The sequence below is a fragment of the Cervus canadensis genome, chromosome 8 (genome assembly GCF_019320065.1).
Source record: "Cervus canadensis isolate Bull #8, Minnesota chromosome 8, ASM1932006v1, whole genome shotgun sequence".
NCBI classification, from domain to species: Eukaryota; Metazoa; Chordata; class Mammalia; order Artiodactyla; family Cervidae; genus Cervus; species Cervus canadensis.
Genome location: NC_057393.1, coordinates 84,869,617 through 84,894,835, shown reverse-complemented (window position 1 = coordinate 84,894,835; position 25,219 = coordinate 84,869,617). Strand labels below are relative to the sequence as shown.

Here is a 25,219-nt window from a genome sequence, read left to right as displayed (position 1 = left end):
AGGCAGCTCAGTGGGATCACTTCTCTTTTGTACTGTCAGTTCCAACCACAGTAATAACCCATTTATCCAGTGATGTTAGTGAATCCATACAGGATAATGACTGCAGTGACTAATGCTTAAAATTTGTGTTAAAACTATTTTTGTTTCAACTACTTTTAATTAAAAATTTCCCCAAATACCTAACTCTTGTTTCCTTAATAAAATACAATATTAACTGAATGATTCAAAGTTATTGGGATGAATGGTCCTCCTGAAGTGAAATTAAGTGAATTAAGTGAAAATCCATTTACCTCAAGCTAACAGTCACTAGTATGCAGTTTGTTTTAGATTTTTTTTTTTTTTTGATGTGGACCTTTTTTAAAAAATCTTTTTTGAATTTATTAACAAAATGTTTCTGTCCTGTTTTTCATTTTTTTTTGGCCACAAGGCATGCAGTATCTTAGCTCCTTGACTAGGGATTGAACCTGCACCCCCTGCATTGAAAGGTGAAATCTTAACCACTGGACCATGAGGGAAGGCCCAAGGATACAGTTTAACACAGTGGAAAGAGTGCTGGCTTTTTGATGAGACAGTTCTGTTAGTTAGGTGGCCTTAGGTAAATAATTTAATTATATGAGTGTTCATTTCTTCAAAGGTAAGATAAACACATAATAAATATGTGCTGAATAAATTTCAGTGATAGCCGAACCTGGTGGTATTATTACCAGACTAAATGTCCCTAGACTGTTCTCTCACTCCTCATTTCTGCAGTCACTTTTTGCTGCTATTACTAAGAAATAGTCTTTCTCTTCTTGCCACAGCTCTCCAATTTTCTGCTCCTCATATTCTACACATAAGGAGATGAGAAAAATCACTCTCATCCTTAGTGTATGGGATATAAATGAATGCTCCTGAAGGTGTGGTCTGTGGGCCAGGAGCACGGCGATCAGCACCGCTGTGTGACTGTTGGAAACGTACATTCTCACGCTCCACCCCAGACCTATTCAATCAGAATGTAGAAGGCAGGGGCCCAGGGATCTGTGTTTTAACAAGCTTTCCAGGTGATTTTTCAGCACCTAAAACTTGAGAAGTGCTGATATACAGTAAATAAGGACTGAATGAACTGCTTAGAGCTTCATTGGCAGTAGAATAACTCCATAGTTCAGAAGTTCTTCCTAGTTATTTCTGGATTTTGGCTGGAGGAATAAGGCTGCCAAAAGGGTCTGTCCAAATGACCCGGAGAAAATGAGGGCATGATTGTACTTGAAAAAGTTTCAGAATGATGCTCAACGATTTTAAAAATAACACATCCGATAAAATTCCAAATAAACCTAATTAAAACACAGCCTTAAAATATTATAATACAAGGCCATAAGATGTGCTAGGGAATAACTGAAACTCTTTGGGAGAGAAAGAAAATTGGAGCTTAATACCCAGATACCTTCACCTACCTATCCATGTATCTATCTTACAGGCCTATTTAATAATTTGTATCAGAGCTGGAGACAAGACTAGGTGGGACCTAGTCTTTCATTGGCTAATGAAATTTATGCTGAAAGAGGAAAACAGGCAGAGAAAACTTGGGGATGATGAAAAAGAAACCAGAAAGACAGGCAGTTGTCATAGAGAGTGGGAGACTGGAATTTCAGAGGTGGGAAGTGTTCTTTGAGGATGTTCAAGATGGACACAAGCATCCTGGAAGGTAGAGTAGAGGGAAGGTCCCCAGGGTCAAGGATCACAATGAGGCTGCAGTACGGACGGCCACTCACATGGTTAAGTGAAGTTGTCCAGACTGAGTTCAGATGGAAAGGAGACAGTAAGCCAAACAAAGCTTTTGAAGAAAATGGGAAAATAAGTCAGAAGCTTAATGAAAGACTGATAAAGGGGGACGAAGAATTCCAGAATAAAATAGCATGAGGCTCATCTATCTCCTAAGCTCTCCTGAGAATTACTTGCTATACTGAGTGTGTTACTAATATTAGAAAGTAGTAAATGGATTCCCTAAATAATTTCTATAATTTTAAAGTTTAGCTTTCCATTTATTTAGTCTATCAGGTTGTGCAAACATGCATCTATATTCAGAACCAAATAGGAAAGGGCTACACTTTCTTTATCACTTTTGTTTGTTTGTTTACCTTCAGGTGGTGAAGCAGTAAAATCAGATGGGCTTATTACCATAAATCCAGGGCTAGTAACAGACTTTCCTCCACTGCTAGAATGCCTCAAGTACATGATTGACTGTACCTTTTCCTGAAAGATCTTGCCATCTAGAATCAAAATAAATTTTGAGAAAATTTTTAAAAAGGATAAAACAAAAATACAACTTTAAAAGCAAGTCATTAAATACAAACGTTTACAAAAATATTCAAAGTCAAAAAAATGGTGTACTTTATACTAATGCACTTTTGATATGTGAGGATACTCTACAATTTCTTACTTTAGATTCTTTTGTTAACTAACACTAGCTACATTAACTTCTATTTTCTTTGAATTCCAACTGTATTTATAGTTATTTCTATAGTTTAACAGCTAACTGTTCACTTTTTATATGCTAACATGATCTCTCCAAGGAGACCGTTCATCTCTTCATTACTTGAGGGAAGGTCTATGTCTTCTGTTTTTACACAGCCCTAATATGACTCCAAAAATTAATACATCCAGCTTAATCTTCATTTCTGAGCTTCATACTTCTAAGTTCAACTGCTTGATTTCTTAAATGCAACACAAATGCAACAAATCTAAATGTGAGTCATCCTTCTGCCCTAAATTCACTCCTGAGTTGTTCTCTGGTTCCCATGGTAGAAGTACCTGTTTCCCACGCAGGCTCTGGGAGCCACCCTTGATGACAACCTTTCCTTTACCCATGTCAAGTCAGTCTCCAGGTTCTACTGACTTTGTCTCTTGAACTCTTCTCATCCCTAGCACAGTGCTATAATGCAGGTTCTTATCACCCCTCACCTGGATTATCATCACAGACTTCTAAATGATATCCAGGATGGACATCTGGCTACCCTCAAATCCTCAAAGCTACCAGCATTCTCTCCATCAAATTGTAAGCTCTGCTTAAACCTCCAGGGGCTCTCTGTTGCCACCTTACCACTCTGGATAAAGTCCAAGTTTCTCATCTAGAACAATCTCTATGACCCGTCTCCATGCCCCTCTACCAGCCTTCTTCCTTACATTAATGCCAGCAACACCAAGCCATTTCTTTGCCTGGAAGGCCTTCCTTTCAACTCCTAGTCAACTCAACTCAGAGCAGGTATCTCCTCCTCCGGGAAACAGCCCCTTGCAATGCTCTGTGCTACCAGAAGACGACAGTGGCATTGCTGTGCTTTCCACGTGTTATACTTACCTGTTTATGCCTCTCTCCCCTTCACTAGACTGTAAGCTCCTGAAAGGAGGTGACCACGTTTTACTCATCTTCGCAACTACCCAGTGCTACCAGAATCCTGACATTACTTTATTCACTAGATGTTTGCTGAACCTAATACAAAGTCATGCTATATAACTTCCCTTGGCTTTTTACTGCAGCTGTATCGTTTTATCCACCATCACATGGCCTAAAATGGCTGTTTACAATCCGTTTCCCTCCCTAAAGTTACTATCTGGCTTTCCCACATGTATACTCTGGTGTGCTTCCTTACCACATCACATTGTCCTAGTTCTTTTAAATCTGATTATTCCATTTTTTAAAAAAAATACTGAGATTACTCTTTCTTGCCCCATCCTCTAAATAGTATTACCAATATCCTTAGCTTCCTTTTTCCTTCTTTCTCCCAGCACTGTTCTTCAGTGGTCTCATCTGTTCCCTGAGCTTTAACTAACTTCTATGCAGGTTGTTTCTCTATGCTGAATCTTATTGTAATAACTTATATCATATTCTTTGCCTCAAAACAAACACAACAAAACAAAATTCTTCAATTACTCCTGAGTAGAACACAGGTTCAAGTTCTCTGATCTTACATTCATTTAATATGATTTTGGGTGTGGTTGAATAAATGGTGATCCCAAGCTACATTTATGATATTATTTCTCTACTCCTTTATAAATCTCCTATATTAGGTAAAATTCACTATTCTTTATTTTCTCTATTTTGCCTTGCTTTAAGTCACTCTCTTCAACTGATAGTAGTTCTCTAATCTATTAATACCTATCAAAATTCTTCAATGCCCATGGCAGATTATTAATCTATTAAATCTCTCTCCACATCTGTCTGATGAAACCCTAACTCTCCTGAAATCAAATCGGTTCTTCTTTTGTGTATTAGGTACTTGCCAGGTATTATGTATTGTCATTATTTCAGCACACGCATTGACCCCCGCCTCTTGGTTTTAAGCCCTCTGAAGGCAGAAGCTATGCCTGGCTCACTGTAGGGCCCTCTGCCCTGCCCCAGTCCCACGGTGTAACTGAGCAGTTTCTAGCACAGAGGTCATTCAATGAATATGGAGCAAACATGGAATAAATGGGAAGAAAAAACGAAAGTGGAGACAGCCAAGATCTAACAAAAATGATCATACCTACCTATGTGCAAAGAAAAATAGAAGTTTGTGGGGTTGTGACAAACGTAAGTATTAGTAGGAGGATGAACTGCTAAAAGGAAATTGAAGATAATCGTCAATAATTCCAAATCTGGAGGAGATCCAAGGACTTCTGCTGTAATTTTCACAAATGATCTACAAACCTCTCGGGGCATGGATATAAGCTGCCCCTCTTTGTGCTCCTGAAAAAAAATAAAAACGCTCTTTAATTTAAAAAGAACTGTCAACTTAACTAACATTTCTCATTTAAGCAAGATAATTCTGTTTAAGATAGAACTGTGTTGGTTTCCTGCTCTAGACTAGATATTTACCATAAAACTGAGTTGTTATTTCTCAATTCAAGCAATCTTGCTATTATCAAATTCATTAAAACCAATGGCCCCATATAAATGTTAGCTACTACTAGTAATATTATCACTACTGCTTCTGCTACTACTAGTTTGGGTTCAAAAGAGAAAATCTCCGATAGACAAAACTGGTTACATGAACAGAGTATGTTCCAGGCTACAAAGTTATTACTCGCAACAGCTCAGAGAGGTTTTATCCTTCATTTCTGTAATATGAAGGCCTGAAGTGATTGTATGACTAACTTAAACCACATAGAAAACACGTCAGTAGTGCAACATAAGTCAAACTCAGACCTTTGATCTCCTTCTACTGTACCATCTACTGCCTGGAATAATCAGACCTGGCAGAATGCTACATAATTACCAAAAATAAAGACAGATATAAATAAATTACTTATATATTCCAACTCCACCTCCCCAGTGTGTAGCAGCTGGCTTCTAGATCAAGGCTACCTCTTTCCTCTCTGTCCAAATACACAGTATATCCCTACATCCACTCTTCTTCATATATTCTTTTGTATTGCTAAATCAGAAAACTTAAAATCTAGATATTAACTTTAACACAGGTTAGTGTGACTACCTCAGATATACAAAGACAACAGGAGCCTACAAAAGTAAGTCAAGATCTCACAATGGCCAAGTCAAGACAAGAACATAGATCTCCAAACTTCCAATTCACTGTTATTTGTGCACAACCATTTTTTTTTTTTTCCCCTGTGACTTCCCAACGCTCCTGGTCACCACTTCAATTACTCATTCCTAAGTTCAGTCCCATCTAAGTTTCTTCAACCTTGCCCTATCCACTGACTCCTTACAAACAGTCACTGGTATCCTACCGCATTAAAAAAAAAAAACCCTTAAACTGACCTACTGTGAAGCTTTTGTTAACAGTCTATTTCTCTTTTCTTTTGCTGTTGGACTTCTTAATAATCATGTATTCTCACTACCCCCAATGATCCACCACACATGCTTAAAGTTCCCAGAAGTCTTCTTCACTCTGATGACATCTTCTAAGCTATTAAGAATTTCCAAGTTGATGGCATTCTCTCTGTCTACATTTTCTGGGAACTTTCTACCTTATTTGGCTCTAGAGACCACCCCTGTCTGGGCAGTTTCTCCTCTCTCTGCCCATTTTCTTTACCTCTTTCACAGAAAAAATCTCATTGAAAGTCCCACAGAATTTCAGTCCATGGTATTGAGTTATTAAACAAATCACTGCAGAAAATATCTCCAGAAGTAAAGTTACTTAAGGAGTACCTGCAAAACCTGGCAAGTCAGTAGAAAGTGATGAACCACTCGAGCTTTCAATAACTGCTTAATATTAAACATCTGCTGCTGGTGGTCTGCTCTGATGAGGACTTCTAGGGCTGCCAGCAGAGTTTCCCAAACACCATGCTGAGAAAACAAACATATGCACAGTGTTATTGAAAAACATGACTCGGGCTTTTTAGAAGACATGCAATACATCAGTTTAATGTGTAAACATCCACAATTTGTCAAAGATTAAATCTATCTGAAAAAGCAAATCTAAAACTTTATTCCCAAACTATTTTTTTTTTGACAATAGGTCATTTCTAAATATTTATGTTCAGTATAATGCTGCATTAGGGGCTTTAGGACATTAACCTTTCTGTGGCATTAAATGATGTACAGTATTTTCAAAAGATAAATTATCTTGGGGAACTTATTTACTATTTACTACAGAGAAACACATTATCAAAATAAAGTGTTTGCAAATAATTTATTTTCAGATAGCATTATTAAAAACATATAGACTTCAATGCTAATTTGTGTATGCAGCATTTAATCAAATACTTTTAGAAAAAAATTGAAAATATTTACTGACAGTGTAGAAATTCTGAATTTTTGGATTAATTTACTTATAAGTCCAAATTATAGACGCCTCCACACAATTACTAAACATGCAGTTTAAAACAATAATTAGCATTCTTTTAAGGTACTTTAAAATACTTCTCCCATATTATTCACAATAATAGTGAAAAAGGAATCTTACATAATAACCACTACTAAAAGATAATCTTCACCTCATTACCTCATATAATCTTTCAACAAAGTTATCAACAAAAAGCAAAATTAACTGGTTTGGGTTGTAGGTTTGCTGTTTTTCTTGCCATTATATGATGGAAATGAATAATGAAAAGGCCAAGGAATTGATAGACTTAATCATACTATTCTAACCAAGGCCTCTCTCTTAATAGGACAGGATCAAGATGCCCTGAAAGAAAAAGGCATATGAAAATTTGAAGACAAAGCAGCTCAAATAGGAAAACCTGATTCAGGCCTGAAAAATAATACTAAAATAGAATAGTGCCAAAGCAAACTAACAACCAGACAACCAACAGACAAAAACCAGAACAACTCAGCTAAAAAAGCAATTAGAAAAGAAAATTTACCAAAAAGAAAGAAAGAAAATTTTATTTCAAATCCATAGAAGTATCCATGCATATCAGTTTTGAATTTGACCAAAAAATGCTTTGCTTATCAAACTTTTTTAATGCTCAAATTAGCATCCTCTTTTGAAATACTAAAATAGCTGTCCAATTTTTAGTTAAGATTCAATCTTATAATCTACAATTGAGCTATTTCTTTATAACATGTTTATATTCATACCGCCTTTGATCCAATTTGTTTGCATTTACTATGTTCATTAGCTTTCTCTCCTTGCAACATCATGTGTATTTTTATACGCATGTATATTTGCTGTTATTGTTTAGTTGCTAAGTGGTGTCCAACTCTTTGTGACCCCGTGGATTGTAGCCCACCAGGCTCCTCTGTCCAGAGGATTTCACAGGCAAGAATACTGGAGTGGGTTGTCATTTCCTTCTCCAGGGGATCTTCCTGATGCAGGGGTTGGACCTGTGTCTCCTGCATTGGCAGGCAGATTTTTTATTGCCGAGCCAACAGAGAAGCTCACAAATGCATATATATTATATATGAATGCACATGGAGTTTTTAAATTCTGAAAGAGAATTTATTCAGGATGAGAAGTCACAATGAAATAGAAAGTTTTAAAAACTAACAAATACCATAAAATTTAGAAAAAGGTAGTTGCTTGACACAGCTCCATAATACTTTCCCCTTGTGTTTTGTAGGAGCATATTCTTGGACTGCTTCTTCATATAACAATAATTTGGTAATATAATTTTATACAGGGAGAACAGAAAAATAATCTGTCCTCTAGCATGTTTGGTCAAAATTTATTTTTGTTAATGATAGATTAGAAAAGTTTTCTTTAGCTTCATAACTCGTTATTGATAGTAAGTCTGGGGCGACTGTTGCCAAATTTGGAAGTGACCAAATATTTTAAAGTTGTAAAGGTATACATGTTGAATTGGTCTTCAGTTACATTCGATGATAATGGTGTTACACTCTAAATAACTCTAGACAATCCACAGCCTACACTAGAAGTGAGGAGGCTCTACGAACCAAACCATAAAGACTATACTTTAGCTAAGGCAGAAGGAAAAAGCCCCACGTTCACTTTCCTTGCTGGGTCCTTGTGAAGAACACACAATCCATCATCCAGTCGTGAAGCTTTGCCTAGATCTAAGATCAAAGCATGCTCCGTAGCTTATGCCTACCATGAAGCCAAGACTTCACAGCCTTGCTCTGCAAACGGATACAGCTCTGACTTCTGGACAACATGGCTCCCCTACTCAGAAGTGTATCTGTTTCCCTCTCCTTGATCAACTCCACACACTCTTGGTAGGATTCCCCTTCAGAGTTCATGGTAAATGCAAGTCTCCAATTGATTCAAGTGTTTCTAGCCTGAGTACTGCTCAAACTACTACCTGCAGTCAAAGTTCTGATACTGACTCTCCAGATCGACATTATGGCTGTCTAAGACCTTGCACAGAAATTAACCTCTAGATTTCCATTTACAATTAATGCTACATTGAAGCAGTAAATTTGTTTTGTTTTTGAGAAGGCTGATTAAATGAATATTTAAAAGTACATGTTTCTCTCTGCAGCAAAGAAAACAGTCAACAAAGTGAAAAGGCAATATACAGAATGGGAGAAAACACTTGCAAACCATATATGAGATAAGGGATTGGTATGTAGAATATATAAATGACTCCTACAACTCATTAACAGAAAATCAAATAACTCAATTAAAAAATAGTCAAATGACCTGAAAGGACATCTCTCCAAAGAACATACACAAACGGCCACTAAGTATATGAAAAGATGCTCTTCATCAACCAATTATCAGGGAAATGCAAATCAAAACTACAAGTTATTATTATTACCTCATACTCTACAGAATAGACACTATCAAAAAATAACAATTGTTGGCAAGCAGGTAAAGAAATTGGATCATTTGCACATTGCTGCTAGGACTGTAAAAAAATGGTGCCTCTCTTACGGAAAATAGTATGGTATGGTAATTCTATTTTTTAAAAATCAGAATTACTATATGACTCAGCAATCCTACTTCTGCACATATATCTAAAATAACTGAAAACAGGATCTCAGAGAGATCTCTGTACATTCACGTTCATGGCAGCATAATTCACAATAGCCAAAATGTGGAAGCAACCTAAGTGTCCATGACAGACGAACAAATAAAGAAAATGTGGAAAACACATACAGTGGAATAGTGTAAGAAAGAAAATAGTCTTGTCATATGCTATAACACAGATAACCCTTGAGGACATAATGCTAAGTCAAACAAGCCAATCACAAAAAGACAAACACTGAATGATTCCACTTGTATTAAATATCTAATACAATCAAACCAAAGAAACCTAATGTAGAATGGTGGCTGCCAGGACTCAGGGGAAGGGAAATGGGGAGCTGCTGTCCACTGGGTAGAGTAGTCAAACCAAATGAAAAAGTTCTAGAGATCTGCCATATGACAAAGTGTATACGGTTAGTACTGTACTGTACATGTAAAAATTGCTAAGAGGGTAAATTCATAACAAATGCTTTTTAACCACATAAAGTACATGCCTCTGCTTTATTCCATATCTTCCAGTCTAGCAAAAGTTCCTCTAGCAGTTTAACATCCTGGATTATAGCATTAGACTCTACATCCAACTTAAATTCTCCATTCTCATTGATATGAATAATATCTTCACCACAGCAACCTTCAAGAAGGGTCTACAGAAAAACAGCATTAATACAAAATGCATCAATAATCAATCCAAAAATTCAACAGAAATATTAAGCTTTCAATCTTAGCAGTCATAATATTAAATTCAAAAGAAAACTACTGAATAACTCAGCATTGCACAAGGTATCTTTACCTTGTTTTGTAAAACAATTCAAGTAATAAGAAAACCCCCAAATTTCAAATATTTATAAATGACTATTTAGTTTCAAATATGGAGTAAAATAAACTACATCCTATTTTTAAAATTCAATGAATCTGTTGAGTTTTAAACTTTTTCTAAGAAGTATTCATGCCACAAGTGTTGGATCTTGCTCATTTTAAGAGTTGGAGTCTGGGGGCATAGGAACAGCCATTGGTCTTTTGCTTAACACTAAAACCCTCAGAAACAAATACTTTCACAATGTTACCAAGTGCTTTTGGTTAGAAAGGTATTTAAATATGTGATCACAGCTGGATCACAATAAAAAGCTAATACAGCTTTAAGATACTAATTCTCTATCAGCATTGCCTCCTGAGAACTGCACAGCACTAGGTCTCTGGAGAACTGGGTTCGCCCCCATACCTATGGGTGTTGAAGCAAGCAACAGTCTATGAGTCTGCTATCAGCAGTCTATAAGTCACCAACTCCAGTCCACAGAATGAGGAGCCAGCCCAGGAGGTATCACTGGCTTATCAAGATCTAAAAATCTTAATTTTTTCTTTTACTCTCCTAAAATGTTTTAAAGGAAATGAAAATGTAATAATTTAAATGACAAAAACCCAAAAGAGCCTTCGTTTGATTAAATACACATTATCAAGTTTCCTTAATTTTCTTCAGGAATAACTGAAACACGAAACTCTATTACTGGGAGACTTAATGAAGAGGTAAGTATCACTGCACACAAAACCCTGAGAATAAGTTTTATGAGAACATACCTTCAAAATGTGAAAGCCAACAATGCATTTTTGTTTGATCAACACCTGATGAATCATGGAAAGTCCATTACAGTTTTCTAACTCATGTATTCTCTGTTGGTTGTATTTAATTAATGAGAGTATAACTCTCAATGCTAACGCTTGAGTTTCTTCACAGCTACTGAGTTCCACAACCTAAAAAAAAAGTAGATAAATTTTTTCTAATTTGTTGAGATTAAAAATTTAACATGTGAGGTTATCTTCCATTATGTAATACCAACCTATCAGTTTGATTTGAAAGTTTATTTTTTATTGCTGACACTGTTCGTAATTACTTAAGAATTGCAAACAAATAAAACCAAGAAGTTCCAAGCTCTTATGTCTCAAATATTCTATAAATTAACTAAAATAACACTGATAACCTTCGAAGTCAGTAGCATTTTATTGGTGATCTGAAGTATCAGCAAAATGCCTCATATTTGTGATGCTTAGTCAACAAACAGGCTCTATTTTCTGTGCTGTGGAAGATGAAGTAACAGACAGACTGCTCAGACTGTAAATAGGCAGACTACCTATCTCCAGTGGGGCCTGCTGATAGGTCAAAACATAAGACGTAAGAATAAAAACTAAGGATTGTGACTTGTACTTTAATTCCCCCAATGCTTTCTGGCAACTATTGTATGTAAGAAATAAACATCCTATTATTATTTGAAAAGGCAAAGAAGAGTGAGATGATGTGAATGCATGACATCACAAAAACTACTTCGGACTCCACCCTGCTCAGGATGGGAAGCCTATGTGAAGAAGATCACTGGGAGAGAGAGCAAACGCACAGGAAGCAGGGATAAACAGGTGTCCAAGGGTGGGATGCAGTCAGGAGAGAGATGAAGACTGGATTCACAGTACATCTAGGAGGCTGTAGGTTGCCTATCTGGCTAGATGGAGGAGATTAAGCACAAAAGACAGGCTATACCTGAAAGGATTTTAAGGAAACTGAATTTTACTTTTGTAGAGGAGGAAGGATACTGAACAGAGTTTCTGTATGTAAAAACATAGTTTAAAATTCTTTTTGGCAAGATCCTAGATGTACGTGAGATAAAAAAATTAACCATTTCCCCTGGGATCATCACTGTGTAAGAGTGATCAAAATAAAATTATGCCCCAACAACTAATGCCAAAGAAGCTGAAGTTCAAAGGTTCTATGACGACCTACAAGACCTTCTAGAACCAACACTAAAACAAGACGTCATTTTCATCATAGGGGGCTGGAATGCAAAAGTAGGAAGTCAAAACATACCCAGAGTAATAGGCAAGTTTGGTCTTGGAGTACAAAATGAAGCAGCGCAAAGGCTAACAGAGTTTCACCAAGAGAATGCACTGGTCTTAGCAAACACCCTCTTTGAACAACATAAGAGATGACTCTACACATGAACATCACCACATGGTCAATACCAAAATCGGATTGATTATATTCTTTGCGGTCAAAGATGGAGAAGCTCCATCCAGTCAGCAAAATCAAGACCAGGAGTTGACTGTGGCTCAGATCATGAACTCCCTATTGCAAAATTCAGACTTAAACTGAAAAAAGTAGGGAAAACCACTAGACTATTCAGGTATGACCTAAATCAAATCCCTTCTGATTATACAGTGGAAGTGCCAAATAGATTTAAAGGACTAGATCTGATAGACAGAGTGCCTGAGAACTATGGATGGAGGTTCGTAACATTGTACAGAGGGTGGTGAACAAAACCATCCCCAACTAATAAAATTAAATGAAAAAAAATATTAATGAATGGAAAAAAAAAAACCATCCCCAAGAAAAAGAAACACAAAAAAAATGGTTGTGTGAGAAGGCCTTACAAATAGCTGAGAAAAAAAGACAAGTGAAAAGCAAAAGAGAAAGATATATCCATCTGAATATAGAGTTCCAAAGAATAACAAGGAGAGATAAGAAAGCCTTCCTCAGTGATCAATGCAGAGAAATAGAGGAAAACAATAGAATGGGAAAGACTAGAGATCTCTTCAAGAAAATTAGAGATACCAAGGGAACATTTCATGCAAAGATGGGCTCAATAAAGGACAGAAATGGTATGGACCTACCAGAAGCAGAAGATATTAAGAAAAGGTGTCAAGAATACACAGAAGAACTATACAAAAAAGATCCTAATGACCCAGATAACCACGACAGTGTGCTCACTCATCTAGAGCCAGACATCCTGGAGTGTGAAGTCAAGCGGGTCGTAGGAAGCATTACTATGAGCAAAGCTAGTGGATAGTGGAGGTGATGGAACTCCAGCTGTGCTATTTCAAATCCTAAAAGATGATGCTGTGAAAGTGTTGGACTCAATATGCCAGCAAATTTGGAAAACCTAGTAGTGGTTACAGGACTGGAAAAAGTCAGTTTTCATTCCAATCCCAAAGAAAGGCAATGCCAAAGAACATTCAAACTACCACACAATTGCACTCATCTCACACACTAGCAAAGTACTCTTCAAAATTCTCCAACCTAAGCTTCAACAGTATGTCAACCAAGAATTTCCAGATGTTCAAGTTGGATTTAGAAAAGGCAGAGAAACCAGAGATCAAATTGCTAACATCCGCTGGATCACAGAAAAAGCAAGAAAATTCCAGAAAAATATCCACTTCTGTTTTATTGACTATGCTAACACCTTTGTGAGGATCACAAAAAACTGAAAAATTCTTCAAGAGATGACCACTTTACCAGCTTCCTGAGAAATCTGTGTGCAGGTCAAGAAGCAACAGTTAGAAACTGACATGGAACAATGGACTGGTTCAAAACTGGCAAAGGTGTACGTCAAGGCTGTAAATTGTCACTCTGCTTATTTAATTTTATAAAATTTTATAAAATTTATTTAATTTTAATATTTATTTTATATGCAGAGTACATCATGTGAAATGCCAGGCTGGATGAAGCACCCACTGGAATCAAGATTGCCAGGAGAAATAGCAATAACCTCAGATATGCAGATGACACCACCCTTATGGCAGAAAGCAAAGAGGAACTAAAGAGCCTCTTGATGAAAGTGAAAGAGAAGAATGAAAAAGCTGGCTTAAAATTCAACATTTGAAAAATGAAGATCACGGTATCCAGTTCCATCACTTCATGGCAAATAGACGGGGAAACAATGGAAACAGTGACAGACTTTATTTTCTTGGGCTTCAAAATCACTGCAGATGGTGACTGCAGCCATGAAATTAAGATGCTTGTTCCTTGGAAGAAAAGCTATGATCAACCTAGACAGCATGTTAAAAAGCAGACATTACTTTGCCAATAAAGGTTCGTCTAGTTAAAGCTATAGTTTTTTCAGTCATCACGTATGGATGTGAGAGTTCACCCATAAAGAAAGCTGAGCACCGAAGAATTGATGCTTTTGAACTGTGGTGCTGGAGAAGACTCTTTAGAGTCCCTTGGACTACAAGGAGATCCAACCAGTCAATCCTAAAGGAAATCAGTCCTGAATATTCACTGGAAGGACTGATGCTGAAGCTCCAATACTTTGGCCACCTGATGTGAAGAACTGAGTCATTGGAAAAGACCCTGATGCTGGGAAAGATTGAAGGCAGGAGGAGAAGGGGACGACAGAGCATGAGATGGTTGGATGGCATCACTGACTTGATGGACATGAATTTGAGCAAACTCCAGGAGTTGGTGATGGACAGGGAAGTTTGGTGTGCTGCAGTCCATGAGGTTGCAAAGAGTCGGATACAACTGAGCAACTGAACCGAACTGAGTAAACTTGATGAAGAAGGAAAAACCAAGAAATTATACAAAGCTATAAAAGTAGATCACAAAATGTTGATGAGAAGTTAAATGAAAAGTTTTTATTTTAAAACACTAGTGTAATATCTATTCAACTAGATACTAGATGCAAAAAAAGGTATTAAAAATGGAAAAAGAAAAAGAAAGAAAGCTTAGAGTATGGCAGGTCAAATGCTAACTATTTATAAGCACAGTAACAATAACAACTAACATTGATATGTCTCTTATTACAAAAGTAATCAAAGGTGCCCCCACTAAAGGAAAAAAAAGGGGGAGACATATGACAATGCTGCAGAAGTCACACTTAAGCATAAAATTTGAAAGTGAAAAATGATCAGGGTTGCTTTAATTAAACAAGGATTTGGACCACAAGGAAGTAGAAATGATTCGTACTAAGCGAGACCATTTGAACCCTCTATTTGGATTTCAGCAGTCCTTGAAACAGTCATGTACACCACTGTCTACTCCACCTCAGGAAAGAGACTGTTCCAGCCCACAAATGACTAAACACAACAGATAATTAAACGTAATTCTCTAAAACAGTATCCATGGTGTGAGTCAAACTTTTTGACTCTCGCCTTCTCTTTAAAAAAACTTCAATCCCAAATAAGTTATTTTTGTACTTATTTGTTGACTTTTATTTTTCCCCATCCATCTGGAAGTTTCAAGAGAAAAACGTTTCACAAATCTTATTTTAAGAAATACATTTCTTCTCTACTTTTATTATAGTATTTTTTTTCCTCATTGGCAATATTAAATCTTATACACTTAATACTTAATGGTTTTAATTACATTTCTGGATAACAGAAAACTCTGACATCCTCATAAATTATTTAATTAATTAATATATTTGGCCGCACCATGTGGCATGCAGGATTCTTAGTTCCCTGACCAGGGATCGAACCCACGCCCTTGGCATTGGGAGTGGAGTCTCAACCACAAGAACACCAAGGAAGTCCCAAATCTTTATAAATTAAAAAGAAATTTTAACAAAAAAATTATCATGGCAGAAACTTTGATGACATTCTAAACAATGTGTGCTTTTTTAATCTTGAAAGTTTAATATAGTTGATACATACCTTTACTGTTAATCAAAAAGGAATCCTAAAAGTTATCAATAATAAAGAAGTAGTTTCTCTTTAAATAAAATTAGAATCAGTGATTCTTACCCTAGCAAAGAGAAAGACAAATATACCAGTTCCACCAATCTCATGCAGAATGCCTTGAAGGGTTTTACATTCAGTGGGCTGGAGATTCTTTAGATGATGAGGTTCTAACAAAATATTGTGAACTTCTTTTGAGCTGAAGGGTCTTTGAGAGAGTTGGGTTTTCATTTGACCTTTAAGTCTAATAACTGGCTCATAGATGGTGTACTGAGCAGGACAGTAAGTTGCATATACAACTGCAAGACTTTCCTGAAACACAAATATTTTCCTTCAATAACTAAACAGTTTAGTTATTTACTAGCAAATGGATTATTTCAAAGTGAAAAGACAAGCAAAAAATCTTTTTCTTTGTTTTAAAAAAGACAGTTACTGCACAAAACAAAGACGGACATGAGAAGCAAGACAGCTCTCCACAAATTAAAAGATCCATTTCATTTAGGAGTGGTCAATACATGTAAACCATATGAAGGCTGAGAAAAATTCCAGCTTTGATCTTTTGAGAATAAACATGAAATTACACCTATCACCAATAACAAAATAAACAACACGAAAAACAAATAAAACATACTCACGTTCTATGAACTGTTCTATGCATTTATAAATAGTAACCAATCCTTACAAGCCTATGAGATGGTAACTCTGGATCAATGTATTCAAATGCATCTTGGTATTGAATTTGCTCATGGGCTGCCTACTCATTTAAACATGACTCTATAAACTAGAGCATTCTTTCCACTAGAATAAAACTCCAAACTATCAGCATACCTAACAAACTGAATATTTCTCCTAAGCAAACGGTTTTGATCAGGTTCTAGCTCTCTGTAAAATATTCTATCAATTATTTTAAAAATTACGGTAAACTTTAAAAACAAAATGTACTGTGAGGTGCTCTCAATGAAGGCCGCTACAGAAGATCACGCTTATGAAAAATTGTGTAGCAGCTGGGGGCTTTGGGCTTTGATCATTTTCAACCCACGGTGATTCAAGTATAGTTTCATCAGACATCATCTGGCACATATGCATACCAACCAAACTGATGACATAGTCTATTGTATATGATTATCCTGGGTAAAACAAAATCATAAATCTATAGAAGTTTTTATTAAAAACCTGACAAAATGCCTGATTATCTGAAACAAGTCCCATCTGATACCAACACCTTGCTAGGAGGGCACCATGTCTGTCTGACTTCTTACTCATGTTTCATAACCCCAAAATAGCAGGCTAAAAAAGTCAGGCTTAAAAAAATATGCTTTCAAAAAAGATTTTTCACATAAAACCTGTATAATTTTTACTTGTGATAATTTCTGTTGAATTTTATGACTTATAACCTCCAATCTTTTCAGGCAAAATAAAAGGATTAAGAATATGTATTTTTTTGTGTGTGTGAAAAAGGGATTAACCAAAAACTAGAGGGCTAAAAATATCCAAACAAATCTCTGTTGTATGAGCTCCTTGGTCTTCCTAAAGCAGAGATACTCAGTGTGGGGCCCCAACCAGCAGCATCAGCATCACCTCGGAAGTTGTTAAAAATGCAAATTCTTGGGCCACACTTCAGATCTACTGAAGCAATCTATGTTTTGGCAAGTCCTCCAGGTGATTCTGGTTGGATACTACCCATGCACTGTAGAACATTTACAATCTCTGGCCCCCATTCAATAACAGTGGACAGCCAAAATGCCCCCAACCTCCATTTGAGAATACTCCTTATGGAGAAGAAGATTGTGGGTCTAACAGCAGATCTTTAGTTAAATTCTGTATCTATTTTACCACAGATACTTAATACCACTCAAGAATTACATGTTTTAGACTATGAAGGATCAGTTTCCTAGTTGCTATGATGAAAAGTATCTATCACAAGCTCCTAAACTGTGTATTAGTATAACAATATATTAGAATAATGTATAAAATGCAATCAAGAGTCTCATATAAGCAGAATTAGCAATAATTTGAAAGCAAAATTCCTAGTTGCTATTGATATTAAAGAATAAATATTCTAAAATCTGAATATGTATAATTAAAATTAGCACTTATTTATAAGTATGGAAAGGAAATGTAATAAGCAATTTTTAAGGCTAACGTGCATTATATTTCCATTATATCATAAAAGTTTTTCTCGGATGATTAACAACAGGTATAACCTAAACTAATACTCAGTATAGAAATATAGTTCCAAGGAAAAGCAGATGAAAATTTGAAACCTGAAAACAAATTTTGAGGAAGTCAAAGTATTTTAATTAAAAAGAAAAACATTTGTAAGTAAAGAAAATGTTGAGAAACAGCAAAGAAAAGCTCTAAAAATCAAATCACAGCTAATTCACATTCAATAAACATACATAACAGTTACTAAAAAGTTAAAACCTATAAAATGAAAACTTACAATTAAAAGACCAATGTCCACATCTTTGTTGGTCATAAAAAGTTCTCTGATGTGTTCACATTGCAAAATTTCTTTATTAATGTACTTGGAGTAGTCATTCACAGGCTTGCCATATTTACACGGCATTATGGACGTATGGTTGGGTCCACAAGCATATAGATAAAATGCCTCTTGCGAGCCAATCTTAGCCCCTGAATAGCAAAAAAAAAAAAAAGAAAAGAAGTTCCTTATTTAAAATACTCCAGAATTTTTCATAAAAACGAGAAATCAGAGGTTTTTTTTTTTTTTTGCTAGATTCTTTAGTTGTTCACTATATCTCTCAAAATTAATAAAGCCTCAATTTTCAAATGGGTGTAATGAGCAAGTAATCTATAGCAACTCTGGATGTAAGATGAATTAATATACATATATATGTATATATATAAAGTTATCTGTAAAACTCTTGGTAAAATAAAGTACTAATATTGATATTTGCTCCTTAAACTAAAAATAGGGGATTTTTTAATTTTGTTTTGTCTTTTTTATTTTGCAAATGGAAACTTTATCTCAGTGAATTCCTTTTAAAAACAACATACGGATTGGTATCATTATTCCTTCATCCATCTATCTATTCAATAAACACTCTCTAAATGCTATTATGTGCCAAGTTGAGTAATACATTTTTAAAAATCATGTATTTCTTCTTCACCTAAAATTTGGTATTTTTATATAATATACTAAAATTATAAATAAGAAAAGACAGCCAGCCTTACTGTACCTGTTATAATGAATTTTCCAGGATTATAAAGTGATTTAATATAAGCTTCTCTTTGGCAGGGGTTGGGGAGGATATGTGGCTTTGCATTAAATATATGTATCAATTATAAGAACCACTTAGATTATAAATAAGTTAAAACAGTACATCTTGGAATCTAGGAAATACAGTACTTATTAAGTACAAGTGAAGGAACAGGGATAAATACTTTATCCAAGATAATTAACTTAGTTTAATATTTGCTAACTGAAGGAAAAATCTGGAAATGCTTTGAAGGGGAAAAATATACCATTGAAGAGGAGTAAATTTCCCAGGTCCCATTTTCCAGCCAATTGCAAACATTCTTCTTGGGCTGATAAACAATGGCCGACCATGCAAAACGTTTTATTGCTGTCAGATGACAAACTTGTTTTTCTTGGAAGCATAAAATCCAAAGTAACATCAGGCTTCCTACATTAAAAACAAAGTTAAATCAATTACTTCAGGGATTTTTAAAGTGTGGATGTTTAACAACATGAAATTCTTGAACAAGTTTCTTGGTTCAGTATTGGATAATTGGTAATGGGCAAGAGAGAAGGACTGATTCTCTTGTCTCTTGGTCCAAGGTGCTGGCGGTCCACAACCCCCCAAAGGAGAGGAAGGGAGCAGAGATGCCTGGTGATCCTACACCAGGCCATGGAAAGTACGACCGGACATTTGTTGCAAGTTTCCTTTGCCACTTGACTTCTGCATATTTGCCTTTTTGGTTTAAAATACAAATCTACCACCTCCCCCTGATTTTACCAGAAAGTCTCCCATCTCAGTACACAATTCCTAAAACCTCATGCCCTCTTCAAAAACTAATCAGGAAGAGTAACACTTCTTCAGGTTTTGCTCTAACAAGGCACTGAAATGCCAATGCTTTTTTGTATTTTCTGTGTTTTCAGCACTAAATATTGCAGAGCTTTTGATTAATCTCTTGCTTTTCTTCATGGATAAAGGTTATAGGAATCCTCACAAAAGGCAGAGTAGGAAAAGGTAAACTAATGCTTTCTCCTAGAGAGACACACATGATGGGAGAACTTCATCTTCTTGTTTAAATTGCAGAGTGCCGAGCTCTTCCCTCATTCTAGAATGTTTTAAACTCTCTTAAGATAATGAAGGTAGCTTGTAAAGACAAAGTTTGTGAATAAGACAAAGCACTTAGAATAAGCTAATAATGAGAAATTCTATTTTGGTGTATATTTATTTATAAACTTTCCCTTAAGGCTTTCTGTTCCATACTTAATATATACATTTAACTATTTAAATAGGAATATTGTTAACAAAGGAAAGATGTGAGCTAAGCTTTTTGTTGACGCACCATTGACATACAACATCATAACTTCTATTACTGTGCCGGCATCTCTTTCTTGAACCAACTGAATGGCTGTAACTGAAACAGTACTGCCACCTAGTGGCGCTACGACTTAATTCAGTTCTTAAGGGTAAAGAAAACCTGTAACATCAATGCAAGAGGAGTTCAACAAACACTAAAATAATTCATACCATCTACTACGTGCCGCATATTCCTACCAGATGTGTGTTCTGTTCATCAAATAAAAATTAGCAGAAAATATTAACAAATTTTTTTTCAGTGTCGTTACGTCTTGAAATGTATTACTTGTAGAAATAATTTTATTAGTTCCAAGAGTGATATAGTGCCAAATTTAAATCAAGTGAATAATATATTCCTCCCTGGTCACTTGCTTAATGCTCCATTACTAGATAAAATCATTAATTTATACCAAATGGTAAATTGAAAGTAATGTTAAAATAAGTGGGTGAGTAAAAATTGAGCGCTATGCTCATAACCAGAACTGGCCACAGAGAACATCTAGACACTCATTCTGAACATGTGTAATGACTAGGTTATGATTCCTATATCTGTCAGCCTGCCTGATTCACCAAAAGGCTGTAGGGTTAGTAAAGCATGTATGTGGATGGTCAGTCGTGTCTAACTTTTTGTGACCCCCTTGTCTGTAGCCTGCCAGGCTCCTCTGTCTATGGGATTCTCCAGGCAAGAATAATGGAGTGGGTTGCCATTTCCTCCTCCAGGGGATCTTCCTCCTACATCCCCTGCATTGGCAGGCAGATTCTTTACCACCGAGTCACCTGGGAAGCCCATTAAGAGAGCAGAGGGTTTTAAAGCAGGGCTCTATCCAGGCTCAGAGTCCAGGCTGAGTTTCAGCCACTCTCCTCACTTGCAACATTTTGGGTCTCCGCTGCCTCACATGGAAGGGAAGAGGCATCTCTTACTTTGTTGTGCTGCTAGAAGGACTGAATGAGGTCATCTGTGGAGAGTGCTTACTACACTGCCTGGTAGGTGCTAAGAGTTCCAGAAATGAGGAGAGTGTCCAGCAGACTCTCACAGTCCCATCCCCAGTACCAACCAATTTAACTCAAAGTTCTGGAAACATATACTGATGTGCCACAGCTGCCTTCAGGCTTAGGCAGCTGTGAAGACAGAACTTCTCAGAAAATATTCTCTTTGGATTGTAGAAACTGAGATCCAGTGACATATCTTCATGTATTTTTTTAAAGGAATACACTGTTTCCTGCGGCAGACACTGCGGACCGGCTACCCCACAGCCGTTCACGAGCCTCTTCTCCAGCCCTCCTGAGGCGGACCGGCTACCCCACAGCCGTTCACGAGCCTCTTCTCCCAGCCCTCCTGAGGCGGACCGGCTACCCCACAGCCGTTCACGAGCCTCTTCTCCCAGCCCTCCTGAGGCGGACCGGCTACCCCACAGCCGCTCACGAGCCTCTTCTCCAGCCCTCCTGAGGCGGACCGGCTACCCCACAGCCGTTCACGAGCCTCTTCTCCAGCCCTCCTGAGGCGGACCGGCTACCCCACAGCCGTTCACGAGCCTCTTCTCCAGCCCTCCTCTCCAGCCCTCCTGAGGCGGACCGGCTACCCCACAGCCGCTCACGAGCCTCTTCTCCAGCCCTCCTGAGGCGGACCGGCTACCCCACAGCCGTTCACGAGCCTCTTCTCCAGCCCTCCTGAGGCGGACCGGCTACCCCACAGCCGTTCACGAGCCTCTTCTCCAGCCCTCCTGAGGCGGCAAGGCTGTAAGCAGTCGGCCCCTGCAGCTTCCACTGCAGTGCGGACAGGCGCACAGCCTTCCTTTCTTTCTCACAGGCCCTTTCCTCTGCCTGGCTCACCCTTCCTCCCTCTGTTCATGCAAAACTCCATCTCCTTCCTTCAGGTCTCAGCTTAAATAATCTGTTTCTAGATAGGTCTTCCCTGATGCCCTTCTCTTAAGCAGGAAACCAGGTGTTTTCTGTCTCGGGACACATTTGTTATCGTCACAGTACTTGTCATGATTTATACACACTCATTTAATTGTGTACCTTGCTGTCTGCTTCTTCACTGAACTGTGAGCCCCCAAAAGGCAGGGAACATGTCTGTCTTGCTTACCAAGCTCCCAGGCCTAATATTGCATGTGCTCAGCACATAGCAATTCCTATATAAATATTTGATGAACAAATGAATGGAAAAATCAATTAATTTGTGCTAAGGGTATATGTTATCTCTTTGCCCTAATCTACTCTGAGAAACTTTAGAGAGAATTAGACAATAATGTATATAAAGCACCTTGCCAAAGGTCTAGCCGCCTCATCCTGAATTCAAAGCTGCTGCCACGCAGCATCACCATGCCCATTCATTTTTCTTTCTCATCATTCAACTTAGATGTTCCTTACAACCAGCTCGGTCCTTTCCTGTGTTATACTAGTTTCCAATTCTGTATTCCCTTTCATGCTATTTCATTCAATAAAATACTTTCCAACTCTTACAAATCCAAGATACCTTACAACTCTCTCTGAGTTAAACTTTACATTAAGATATCCCACAAGATATTTCTTATTAATTTGACTCACAGTTCTCCTGGTTTGTAAAAGTCAAATAGTACTATAACCAAACCTATCACCTGGTATATTTCTAGGTTTCTATCTTAATCTGTCACCTGACATACTGGCTTATATTTTTTTCGAGTCATTTTAATTTTGGTATTAGCATCATTAGTCACTTAATTTAAATAATTCCTTATGGATTTATCTTATAATATATGGACTTGATGGACTAAATTCATAAATGTCTAAATATTCAGATTTGTGCATGGTCCCCCAGATCCAAATATTAATCTTCAATGGTTACTTATAAGGCAAATTAATTTTGTATGTAAGTGATAAAAAAGAAAAATATCTCACTTGACAGATTCCTATTAAAATAAAGTAAATTTCATCTATAGTCTTTTTGTAATTTGTTTCAGAAGCTGTAACGGAACAATTAAAATTGTAACTGAGATGGCTAAGCACTTACTAAAAGTGCCTCCTACCTCTGTCCGGAGACCCAGGTGGAGATCTTGGCATGGGTGCTCTTCTTCCCTCGGGGCTGCTGTGAGTAGGTGAGTGCTAAGTGCTGCCACGCGCTCGGGAGGAACGCGCCCCGCTGTGACTCAGCCTGCGCCAGTAACACAGCCCTCGTGTCGTCGTTTGAATCCAAGCAGACGCTGAGCAAAGAGAGCAAAGGCACAGGCTGAGACACGACGTTTCTCATCTCGGCTTTAACGTGTGCAGCTAAGTATAACTCTAGATATTTACGCAAAATTTAAAAACCAGTGCTAGTGTGAAACTAACTTGAAAAGTCAGGAGGTCTTTGTTTTATATCATAATCTGCTTGATTATTTTATTATACCATAACCTCAATTCATGAACTTAAAAATAGATTTGGCTCATTTGCTAGTAGTAACAATTTGGGCAATAATCTTCAGGATTCAATTTGCAAAAAAAAAATTTATTATTACTATCTATATACTCGTGGCCTTTTTCGTGCAATGTTTGCTTCATCGAGAAATTAATACATATACATAAATATCTAAATGCCAGTATGTATCATAGGTCCAACCTACTTTGAGGGATTACTAAGAGAATTAAGATATAATTTACATCAACTACCTAGTAACCTTTATAACATTTACAGAACATAGATCCCTAAGTAACATATTTTACTTAAATTTTAATAAAAATTATTGTTGTTCAGTTGCTCAGTGGTGCCGGACTCTGCGACCCCATGGACTGCAGCTTGCCAGGCTTCCCTGTCCTTCACCATCTCCCAGAGCTTGCTCAAACTCATGTCCATTGAGTCGGTGATGCCATCCAGCCATCTTGTCCTCTGTTATCCCCTTCTCTTTCTGCCTTCAATCTTTCCCAGCATCAGGGTCTTTTCCAACGACCTGGCTCTCTGCATCAGGTGACCCAAGTATTGGAGCATCAGCTTCAGCATCAGTCCTTCCAATGAATATTCAGGACTAATCTCCTTTAGGACTAACTGGTTGGTCTCCCTGCAGTCGAAGGGACTCTCAAGAGTCTTCTCCAACACCACAGTTCGAAAGCATCAAATCTTCAGCGCTCAGCCACCTTCTTTATGGTCCAACTTTTAAATATTTATAAAAATAGTATCATATCATTCATACTCACTCAATACAATAAAAGACTTGTATCTATACTAGTTAACAAAGGAGGCAAGAAAAAAGGACAAGACAGCAATGAGAACCTAAGTCTATGAGATAATGGCTATTAAATATATAATCTGCATGAAAAACAGCTGCCTGTTAACAACATCGTAAGATCACTGTAATTGGATAAAATACATCCATAAATAAGTAAGTATTTGGTCTAAGATACACTGAGAATTAACATAGTGAACTTTAGAGTTTAATTACAGATTTTATATATTATTACAAAGATTATATTGTTTGAATCTACCTTCTTTTTTATAAATAAAAGTTTTCTATTTTGTCACAATGATCTTTATAGCAGATTTCACATTAATGTCTTTTACATAAATTATTTAAATACCTAAGCTATTCATGGGGGGCAGGGTTGAGGATAATTATTACCGAAAGACAAAAGTGCCGGTGTGGGGATCAGCCCACACTTGGATGATCAGTGCTTTGGATCCCAATGAGATCATATGAATACAACCTTCTTCTATGAGCCTTTCACCAGGATTCACATATGCTGCACCTTCCAGTCTATTGTTCTCTATGAAAAAAAGACGTTAGGATGATCAGTCAAGCATTTGACAAAAACTGAGTGGAAAAGTAATGTAAACTGAATTTTTCCACCTAAGAATTGATAGCTCTAAACAATGTACATGTGATATTACTGATGACGGTGCTATCTAATGTACATGGAGAGTTTTCTATATTAGGTCAT

General features: G+C 36.9%; 1 protein-coding gene across 2 annotated transcripts in view; it reads right to left on the bottom strand.

Annotated features, from left to right (window-relative positions):
- The window catches only part of LYST (lysosomal trafficking regulator), a 193,769-nt gene that overhangs the window by 81,059 nt on the left and 87,491 nt on the right, over positions 1–25,219 (bottom strand). For both annotated transcript variants that reach the window (XM_043477036.1, XM_043477037.1), the window contains exons 14-23: positions 24,901–25,045; positions 23,338–23,511; positions 19,266–19,426; positions 18,223–18,413; positions 15,846–16,091; positions 10,917–11,090; positions 9,839–9,988; positions 6,122–6,259; positions 4,501–4,699; positions 2,115–2,246 (exon numbers count right to left, since the gene is read on the bottom strand). In XM_043477036.1, the coding sequence (XP_043332971.1) occupies positions 2,115–2,246; positions 4,501–4,699; positions 6,122–6,259; positions 9,839–9,988; positions 10,917–11,090; positions 15,846–16,091; positions 18,223–18,413; positions 19,266–19,426; positions 23,338–23,511; positions 24,901–25,045 (1,710 nt within the window). The remainder of the gene's footprint in view (positions 1–2,114; positions 2,247–4,500; positions 4,700–6,121; positions 6,260–9,838; positions 9,989–10,916; positions 11,091–15,845; positions 16,092–18,222; positions 18,414–19,265; positions 19,427–23,337; positions 23,512–24,900; positions 25,046–25,219) is intronic.